Below are 10,099 nucleotides of genomic sequence, written 5' to 3' on the forward strand. Positions count from 1 at the left end.
CCCCCTGGACCACAACTTGCCCCTCTGTGAAGTGGACAGGATGAATTAAATGGCTCTGATGACCCTCCAGACATTCTGGATCCATCGTAACACCCTCGGTTCCCTTCTCTCTGCCTGCCCCTTTCTTCCTGTGCATTTGGCCTGCTCCTGCCCCAACCAGGGGTCCACAGAGACACAGAGACAGTGAGGCTAAGAACTTTGATTTGCTTTATTTAGCCAATATGGAAGCAGGGAGCAAGCTACAGCCAGAGCCAAGGGTGCAGGTGGGAGAGCTGGGGCAGCCTCACCCTGGAGTCAGAGGAGCAGGAGGTGGCATTATGAGTCCATTGTACTGATCTCCCTGCAAGAAGAGGGCAAAACATGGCAGTGTGAGTGAGTAGTCCTTGTGCCCTCTGGAGACCTCAGGCACCTGTTCCCCATTTTACACACCCCCATTTCCTGCCCCAGGCATCTGGGCGCACAGGACAAAGAACAAAACCCACCTGGGGACCGCTGAGTGGGGAGACCCACACTCCAAGAAGTCCAGCGTGCCTTCTTTGTCTCTTTTCCCATACCTGGGAGGGGAGAGACAGCTGGGGCCAGGCCTATGGCCAGGTACCAGTTCACCTGCCTCATGCCTACCCCTGGGCACCATCCTGCCCAGGGCACAGGGGCCTGGGCCAGACTGTAGAGATGCTCTGCTCCCAAAGAATATGAAAGTGGCTGGGCCTGGGGTCTTGGCTGGGGCCTTTCTCCCTGTCTCACACTCACCTGGGCCTGGTCAGCATGTTGATGTATCTGCGGAGCTCAGCCGCATACTGGGCCATTTGCTCTGGCGTGGCATTGTCCCCCGGATACTCTGGCTCCAGCGAGGCTCCCAGGGCACCCAGGGGTGGCTGCAGCAACAGAGCCACGCACGTGGACAGAAGGAGCAGGAAGAGGCAGCGGTGTGCGGCAGCCATCTGAGGAGCCAGGATCAGGGAGATAGAGGGAGCAGAGCGCCCACCCCGCCCCCCTCCCCGTAGCCCATCACCCATTTCTCCAAGCCTGGAGACCAAGGGGCAGAGCAAAGGGCTGCTGGGAGCTGATCACCCCACCTCCTAGACCTGCCCTGGAGAGCTCACCAGCCCCCTCTTCAGAGCAGAACAGCAGCTGGAGCTCAGCTAGGGCCTCGGCAAAGCAGAAAAGTGCAGCAGAGAGGTGAGGGGTTGGGACTTGGGTAGGAGACCCAGGATTCCAGACACCCAGGGCCTGATGGCTCTGAAGAGGCAGCTACGGGTGAGAGTTGGAGGGGAGGGGCTGTGGGAAGTAGGGGTGCTCCAGCTCCCCTACAGGGTGGGGGCACACAGAAGGAACTTGTGAACCAAGGGGCAGAAATCCACAGCCTTCCACTCCACTTTCCCTCAGCCACTCTGCCAGGGGTAGGCACGCAGATGCAGGTCCTGGGGAGGACACCGCAGCCCGTGTCACCAGGAGGGATGGCCACACACACGGACTTGTGTTCACAGCCACCACCCCCTGCCCGGCGCACACCTGCAGGCTTCTAGCCAGCAGGCCGCTCTCCCAAATTAATGGATTTGTCCAAGTGTAGAGCTCGACCCAAGCAGGACCTCAGGCCTCTGGAGGCCCCCAGCCCTGCAAAGCACCATATCCTTCCACACAACCCACCCTTGGCCCCTCTGAGCCCCCCGGCCCCAGAGCTAGGAACAGGCTGAGCCCACTTACCCTGAGTCCTGAGCGAGTGGGCGCTGGACAAAATCGGTGCCTGCCTCAGGCTGGATGGACCCCACTCCGTCCTTGACCACGGCCCTTTTATAGTCCTCAGCCCCCCGAGTCCCCGCCTCCTGTCAGCCTCTCTCCCTCCCCAGCCCTCACCCCCTCCTCCCACCATCTCCCTGGTGCCTGCAACGCCAGCACCAGGACCAGGGACAGGAGGGGGACAGGGCAGTGTTGTGGGTGTCACACTGGCAGCATAATGGGTTAAAGTGGGCCACGATCCGTCTCCTGCAGGCCCCCGTCTGCCTTCGGGCACCAGAGCAGGCTTAGTTCAAGAAGGATGGGGTCCTGGGAATGCAGGATAACTGAAAGGTTCTGATTGCAGAACTCGGAACAGCCCTGCCTGCCTCCCCAAGGTTAACCCAAATACTCAAGCAGATTCCCTCTGGGCAGAAGATTGAGGCTGTGGCTCTGAGACTCCAGGGATGAAGGCTGGAGACTCAGGACTTCCTGTGCATCTGTGATTAGAACAAGATGGAACGGGAGAGATGCCTCAGGGAACCGGGGAATGTGGAAAGGAGTGGGGACTCAGGTAGGGAGAAACCTCTCCCCGGATAGCAGATAGATGCGCAATGAGAACTGGTGTGCCTGTTCTTATTCCTGGGTAGGGAGGCCAGTATCTGGTAGCCATTTCCCAGTGCCTCCATTCCAAGATAAAGATAAAAACCAGAATCACTTGTACAGCCTTGAATTTTCTAAAGTGCTCCCAGCTCAATCACCTCAGTGAGTTCCTACAACAATTGGTTTTACAGATTCAGAAACTGAGTCTCAGAGACATTAAGTAACTAGCCTCAAGCCACGTAACTAGTCAATGGAGATCCAGGGTTTGAAACAGTCTAACTCCAAAATCTGTGCTCTTTTTTTTTTTTTTTCTAAGTAAGGCTGTTAAAGTATTGCTATAATTTCCCACTTTTTGACTAAGAAACTTGAGGCTCAGAGAGGCAAAGATACTAGCCCAAGGTCACACAGCTGTCTAAGACTCAAGTTCTGACTTAGATTTCCAACCCCACCAGTGCCAGCAAACCACCACCACCTCCCCCCGCCCCGCCCCCTGCCCTGGTCCCAGGAGCCTCTGAGTCTTCCCTGCTCAGTGTCCCTTCCCCCACCCCTGGCTCCCTCCCCAGCTCAGGGGTAGGAGCATAACTGACTGTGTCTGAATGACTCAGTTAAGCCCTAGTAGTGGGCAAGGGACTTCTCACCCCTGAGGTTCTGCCATTTCAGATCACAACACCAAAAGAGTGTGTTGGGAGAGGACCACAGGCAAGGGTGGGGTGGGAATGAGGACTGGAGGTGATGCTGCACAGATCCAAGCTTTGATTTTCCTCACGGTAATGAGGATAAAGGAATGCTCAGGAATTGCCAGAGTTCTGCCTTCCTCCTCTCAATTCTGATTTCTGGCAACAAGAACAATAACGCTCCACCCAATTCCGCAAAGCAGAATAGAGATCGTTCTGTCTCCAAAAGCCCTGCTGGCCCTTCTCTGGGCCTCGGGGTCCAACTTGATAAAATGAGGCTGGTGAATTAGTGGCTGGTCTCCTAATGGCTGGAGCTGCCCAGGTGGCACCTGTGGTAAAGAACGCACCTGCCAATGCAGCAGGCATAAGAGATGGCTTCGGTCACTGGGTCATGGAGATTCCCTGGAGGAGAGCATAGATACTCACTCCAGTATTCTTGCCTGGAGAATCCCACGGACAGAGGAGCCTGGCGGGTTACAGTCCATAGGATCGCGAAGAGTTGGACATAACTCAAGCGACTTAGCATATACACCCCAATAGGCGGGCCTCTAGTGAGGCCAGCAGGGGCTGCAGGCTGCCACCAGGGGGCGCCAGGCTCCAACCATAGTACAAAGGGCCCGGGCTCCCACAGGAGGGCAGCTGCTGTGGGACCGGTTATGGCCATTACCCAGGGCAGGTCCCAGCCCCTGCGGACAGATGGTAGATCTGGGGATTGGCTCAAAGCTGAGGCTATCTATAGTTGCGTCCTGTCACAGAGGTAAACAGCTTTGTCAGTGCCTACGAAAACGACAGTTACTCTACAATGTCGACAGAACCTGCAGCTTTCATTTTTCTCCGTTGTGAACAAGAGATTCTTCTTCTGGATCCTCTCAACGATGCTGTGACAGCTGAGGAGGAGTGGGCAGTGGATGCGTTTTCTCAAACGTATGATCACATCCAGACTGGGTGATCCTTCTCACTCACCTTCATCTGTTCCCAGGGCTTGCCATGGAGCTCTGCTTGGAGAAGCACCAAGGACGTACCTGCAGACAGACTAAGTGAAAGTGGTCCGCCTCCCCGGCCCAACCCCACGCTCTCTGGGACAGGGACGGTGGCCACTGGGCAGTGTTAGGATGGAGTGAAGGCTGCAGTAAGACCAGGAAAGGAAGACCCCAGAAACACCTGAGGCCACAGGGCGAAGGTGGTCCTTACATACAGGACTGCAAAGGCAGGAATGCAATTAGCTTTACATACCCCCTCCAAAAATTCCTCCAAAGCAGCCTGGGCCAACTCTTAGGCCACTGTCTTATTCTCACACTGGGTTGGCAGCAGCAAGGAAGCAGGGAAAGGAAATGGTGGCCAGCCCCAGATACCAGGAACTCAGGGGGTCCCCCATTCCTTAGGGAAACCCTTGGGTTGAGGTTTATCTCCCTCTCTCTCTCTCTCTCTCTCACACACACACACACACACACACACCCCTGGGGTCCTTGTCCCACCCGTTCAGGCCCAACTAGGAGCTCGGGTCATTAATTTGCAACCTGGGCTCTGCCCCGACTTCTGTCCACCATGAGGAGTCCGTCTGCCTCCAGGGTCCCCTAAAGGCTCAGGAGGGCTGAGTAGTCCTCCCTGCCCACAGTGCCTGCAAAAGCAAATCCTGTCATTTTCAGCTCAATTTTTTCCTGAGGAGGAAGGCTTTTTTCTTTCTAAGAGACAGGCTAAACCAATCCATATAATAAATTACTGCAGGAGAGGAATAGTTGAATGGGGAGGAAAGAAAAACTGGGTGTGGGTCAAGTAAGGGCTTTGGGTCACATATGGGCTGGGTGTGGAAGGAGGGGAGTTTTTCCCTTGGGGTGGTTGGAAGGAAACAGTATCAGAGCCGTTTTGAGATGGGTTAGGAGTGAGTTCTTCCCTGGTAGTTCAGCTGGTAAAGAATCTGCCTGCACTAACAAACACATGAAAAGATGCTCAACATCACTCATTATCAGAGAAATGCAAATCAAAACCACAATGAGATACCATCTCACGCCGGTTAGAATGGCTGCCGTCAAAAAGTCTATAAACAATAAATGCTGGAGAGGGTATGGAGAAAAGGGAACCCTCTTACACTGTTGATACCACTCTGGAGAACAGAATGGAGATTCCTTAAAAAACTGGAAACAGAACTGCCATACAACCCAGCAATCCCACTGCTGGGCATACACACCAAGGAAACCAAAATTGAAAGAGACACATTTACCCCAGTGTTCACTGCAGCACTGGTTACAATAGCTAGGACATGGAAGCAACCTAGGTGTACACTGGCAGAAGAGTGGATAAAGAAGTTGTGGTACATATACATAATGGAATATTACTCAGCAATAAAAAAGAAAGCATTTGAGTCAGTTCTAATGAGGTGGATGAAACTGAAGCCTATTATACAAAGTGAAGTAAGTCAGAAAGAGAAACACTAATACAGTATATTAACACATATATATGGAATTTATAAAGATGGTAATGGCGACCCTATAAGCAAGACCGCAAGAGAGACACAGATGTAAGGAATAGACTTTTGAACTCTGTTGGAGAAGGCAAGGGTGGGATGATCTGAGAGAATACCATTGAAACATGTATATTACCATATGTAGAATAGATGACCAGTGCAAGTGCTATGCATGAAGCAGGGAACTCAAAGCTGGTGCTCTGGGACAACCCAGAGGAATGGGATGAGGAGGGAGGTGGCAGGGGGTTCGGGATGGGGGATACATGTACACCTGTGGCTGATTCATGTCAATGTGTGGCAGAAGCCACCACAATATTATAAAGTAATTAGTCTCCAATTAAAATAAATTAATTTAAAAGGAAAAAAAAAAAGAATCTGCCTGCAATGCAGGAGACACCAGTTCAATTCCTGTGTCAGAAAGTTCCCCTGGAGAAGAGATAGACTACCCATTCCAGTATTCTTGGGTTTCCCTGGTAGCTCAGATGGTAAAGAATCCAACTGCAATGCAGGAGACCTGGGTTCCATCCCTGGGTTGGGGAAATCCCCCGGAGGAGGGCATGGTAATCCACTCCAGTATTCTTGGAGAAGGAAATGGCAACCCACTCCAGTATTCTTGCCTGGAGAATCCCATGGACAGAGGAGTCTGGCAGGCTACAATCCATGGGGTCACAAAGAGTCGGACATGACTAAGGGATTAACACTTTCACTTTTCGGAGTGAGTAGGAGAAGAAAGGAAAAGAAGGGGGACATTCATAAGCATGTGCCAGGCTGTGTCAAGCTGACCTGTAGACTCAGCTCTTCTACTCACTAGCTCTGACATTCATTAGCTGCGTGACTTTTGGCAGCTTACATCTCTCTGAGCCTTAAAATGGTGAACTAATATTATTGAATTGGCCAAAAGGTGTGTTAGAATTTTTCCATAAACTTATGGGAAAACCCAAATGAACTTTTTGGCCAATCCAATATTATTTAAGGTATGAGGATCCCTGTTTCATCAGTGAAGAAATAAACGCAGTGACATGAAATGACTAGGCCAGTCACACAGCCAGTGAATGATAGACATGGGACTCAAATCCAGATCTTTTGTCTCTGAGGCTTCTGCAGCAACTGTGGGGTTCCTGCCCTTGAAAGACTCATGGTGTAAGATAGAGCTGCTTTTAGGATAACTTGCTGTACAGGACAATAACTAGCACAACTACCCTTTCTCCTTCCCTCCCTTCCCAGTGGCTAGAACAGGGATGCAGCTATGAGCCAGATGGGTTATCTTCAGTCATTTAGATGAGGGCTTGGGAAAACCACAGGATAGGCAGCTGGGCTGTTAACAACCCCATGGAGCAGAGCTGCCAATGCCCCAGATGAAACTGGCATTTTCTGTAAGAGAGAAATAAATTCCTTTATTAAGGAATTTTTAATTACATCTCAAGTTTAAAAGCCAGATCAATACCGTGGCCATATGATGGATGTAAAACGATTAGCTTATTGTCTAACACATAAGTAAGTGCTTTTGTTGGCTGTGTTACGCAGCTTGCAGGATCTTAGTTTCCTGACCAAGGATCAAACCCAAGCCCCTGCAGTGAAAGTGCTGAGTCCTAACTACTGCACCACAAGTGAATTCTCAGTAAGTGCCTTTTTTAAAAAAAGTAACTATTGATATTGGCATCATTAATGTTACAGCTAAGGTTCCCTCCAGCTCCAACACTGGTTGAGTCTGATCGGCAGTGGAGTAATCATCTCTCAACACTTCCTCCAGTGGACTTGAAGCAAACCCTTGTCACCTATGGTGAACCAGACATGTCAAGCTGGGCAGAAATTGTCTGTGGCCATATAATTTATACCAGGGGTCTCTTCTATTAGCTTCAGACTGACCACAGCTCTCCCAGCAGACCAACAGATAGGAGACCATGGACACAAACACAGATTCACATCCTCCCACACCTCCAACCGCAAAATGAACCAAAGTCTGTAGCAGCCATTGCGTGATCCCATCCTACCTCTTCTGGGGTTGGGCCGGGGACTTGATCAGCTGGTTAGAATGGTTAGTGTAGAGGAGTGGTTAGAGTAGAGGAGAGAAGACAGGAGGAATTGTGATGGAAAGTGAGTCTCAGAAGGTAGACTGTTGTAGGAAGAGGAAACCAGAGAGATCCAACTCCACCCCCAAGCAATCAGGGCAGGCTTCTGGGAGGAGGTAGCCACTACCCTGAAGCTCATCCCCAGACTGAGGAGAGGGAAAGGGATCTACAGCAGGGGAAGTGGCCAGGCCGAAGGTTTAGAGCACTGGAGTCTACACGGCCTGTGACCTGACCAGGCCCTCAACCTGCTTCCCTCTCCCCTTTCCACCCTACCTTCTCGGAGACTAGAGGGAAGTTCAGGGAAGGGAAGGTGCTAGAGCCCCAGGGACCCCAGGGCAGGTGGTGTCTGACCAGGGGCCTCTCCTCCAGCGATGGCAGAGCCAGCTTGAGGCTCCTCTCCCAGAGCCACCTCAGGAGGGCATCCCTCTCATGACCTTGTCCCCAGGACACCATGCTTGGTGACTATCTCCTGAGTGTGCATTCAGAAAGGGGAGGGCGGCAGCGGAGAAAAAGGGCAGCCTCCACACTCCCACTGCTCCTGCCCAGGCATTGGGAGTGTTGGAAGTGACCCCTTCCCCCAGCACACACACCCATCTCACCCCACAAATGACTCTCCCTCCACAGCCCCAGCTGGGGTCCCATCTCCACTCCCAGCCACTACAGCCCCCAGGGTTAGTGATACGTCTCCTCGGGGTAACCTGGGGTGTTGGTGCCAAGCCCATTCTCCAGACACTTCCCTCTTTGGGGGATGGCGCAGCTCTGTCCCCAGCTACTCTGCTGGGCTGCCTAGCTTGCTCCTTTCCACACCCTTCACCCTCCAGCAGCAATTCTTCCTGCTCCTCCCTAACCCTTTGGAAGAACTTTCAGCCTGCCACCCCACCTGCCTAGAGCGCCAGAGGACCCTTGTCTGGGTGCCATCCACTCCTCACGCTGGGGGGTAGCGTTTTCTCTTAGTTCAGAGCAGAGAGGGCCCCTCACTCCACCCCAGCCCTGGCCTTGGGCTCCTTTGGTCTCAGGCGTCATCTTCTATCCTCTCAGCTTTCTCCCCTCCACCCTCCACTCCCACCTGGATGCCACCTCCACGAAGGACAAGAGATAAGATGTAGAAACGCACCATTTCCAGTTCAGTGAAATTTGCACTTTATTTAGAGATCAAGGAAGGACCACATCCGGCCCTCCAGCCCAGGGGCGGGGACAGGGAGAAATGGAAAAAAGGACCCCAAATAAGGACTTCAGAGCCAGCAAGCCCTGAGAGGAATCCAGGCTCCGGGGTCAGGAGCAAACATGGAAATGGGGTTGGTGTCTTAGCACATGTCTCTCTCTCGAGGCCGTCGGGGTCTTCACCACAGGTAGGCTCCTTCTGGCCTGTAGGAGGGAAAGGAAAGGAGTCATACGGAGCCAAGCCCGGCGTCGGATCTGGGTAGGCGAGATTGGGGAAAAGTACTAGGCGGCGGGAATAGGGTGGAAGGAGGACCAGGCCACCCCCCAGGGGACAGCCGTCCGGCGGGGCGCTTTTACCGCGACTTGACCGGCCGGTCCTCGCGATCTGGAAAGAGCAGTATAGACAGAAGAGCTTCTGAGAAGTCTCGTTTCCCAAACCTGCGGGGCGGAGCCAGAGATGGGTGGGGTCGTGTCTGGCCACGCCCCTGGTGGCCGCCAGGCCCCGCCCACCCCGCCCACGTTCTCACCGTTGCCGAGTGACCAGGTTGAGGTAGTGGCGCAGCGAGGTGTAGTAGCGGTTCAGCTCATCTGGCGAGGCGTGCTCTCCCGGAGCTTGGGGTTTGGCGGGGTAGGCGTCGACCAGCTCCCCCAGGCAGACGAGCAGGGTCAGTAGCACTGTGGCCATGGCAGGCCACGATCTGCGCCCCGCCATCATCTGGAGAGGGGCACTAGAGTCAGTGCGAGTATGTACTCGGAAGCGGGAAGCTGAGGTTGCCATCTAGCCGAAGCTTCAGCGACCTGTCTGGGGCTGGTTCCCGACCAAGGCTTAGCCACCTGCTGGCTGTGTGTTCTCAGGCACTGCACCATCTCTGGCCTCAGTTTCCTCATCTTTTAAAAGGGCATAAGCCCTGCCTTCCTCCACCATGTTTACCCAGAAGGGCAAATGGAGGAAAAAGACTATGCTGGCAGCAGGGACTCCCCGGCTTTTCTCCTTCCCACTTCCACTGACCCCCTTCTAAACCAGCTTCTCACCACTCAGTCCGTTTCCACCTTGCTAGCCTCAGTTTCCCCACAAACTAGCCTGGGATCCCCCGACCAGACCATTGCTGGGTCCCAGGCCACTCACAGCAACAGCTCCAGAGGCAGAGTGCTCAGGAGATGGAAGGCCAGAGGAGTCCGAAGGGCTGGACTTTCGCAGGTGGGGCTGCGGCCTCCTCAGCTCAGTGCGTTCCGTGTGGGGCTTATATCCTGGTCTGAAAGGGGAGGGGAACTGGAGAGGGGAGGGCTCTCCTTCCTCACTCCACCCAGGGGCAGATCGCTGAGCTTACATTCAGACAGTAAGTGATGTCTCCACCTCCAAGGAGCCAAGGCGGAGCCCCCAACACTTGTACTCAGGGTACCTCTGGACAGGATGCCTA

At 53.5% G+C, this 10,099-nt stretch overlaps 2 protein-coding genes across 2 annotated transcripts; both read right to left on the reverse strand.

Annotated features, from left to right (window-relative positions):
• Nucleotides 1–315: 315 nt before the first annotated feature.
• On the reverse strand, nt 316–941 carry PPY (pancreatic polypeptide). Its single transcript, XM_068979160.1, has 3 exons — nt 751–941; nt 483–554; nt 316–340 (listed from the first exon to the last, which is right to left on the reverse strand). The coding sequence occupies exons 1-3, from the start codon at nt 939–941 to the stop codon at nt 316–318; spliced, it is 288 nt and encodes a 95-aa protein (XP_068835261.1).
• A 7,919-nt stretch (nt 942–8,860) lies between these two features.
• PYY (peptide YY) lies at nt 8,861–9,396 on the reverse strand. The gene is made up of 3 exons (XM_068978981.1): nt 9,209–9,396; nt 9,039–9,119; nt 8,861–8,885 (listed from the first exon to the last, which is right to left on the reverse strand). Exons 1-3 carry the CDS (start codon nt 9,394–9,396, stop codon nt 8,861–8,863), a joined length of 294 nt encoding a protein of 97 aa, XP_068835082.1.
• Nucleotides 9,397–10,099: the final 703 nt, after the last annotated feature.

Source organism: Capricornis sumatraensis, chromosome 8, assembly GCF_032405125.1.
Source record: "Capricornis sumatraensis isolate serow.1 chromosome 8, serow.2, whole genome shotgun sequence".
Classification (NCBI taxonomy): domain Eukaryota; kingdom Metazoa; phylum Chordata; class Mammalia; order Artiodactyla; family Bovidae; genus Capricornis; species Capricornis sumatraensis.

Excerpts from the sequence above, each read along its gene's own strand:
- PPY (XM_068979160.1), bottom strand. The coding sequence starts at position 941 with ATGGCTGCCGCACACCGCTGCCTCTTCCTGCTCCTTCTGTCCACGTGC. Across the intron at positions 555-750 it reads AACATGCTGACCAGGCCCAG|GTATGGGAAAAGAGACAAAG; the intron begins GTGAGTGTGAGA and ends CTCCCCTCCCAG. Across the intron at positions 341-482 it reads CCCCACTCAGCGGTCCCCAG|GGAGATCAGTACAATGGACT; the intron begins GTGGGTTTTGTT and ends CTCTTCTTGCAG.
- PYY (XM_068978981.1), bottom strand. The coding sequence starts at position 9,396 with ATGATGGCGGGGCGCAGATCGTGGCCTGCCATGGCCACAGTGCTACTG. Across the intron at positions 9,120-9,208 it reads AACCTGGTCACTCGGCAACG|GTTTGGGAAACGAGACTTCT; the intron begins GTGAGAACGTGG and ends TCCGCCCCGCAG. Across the intron at positions 8,886-9,038 it reads GACCGGCCGGTCAAGTCGCG|GCCAGAAGGAGCCTACCTGT; the intron begins GTAAAAGCGCCC and ends TCCCTCCTACAG.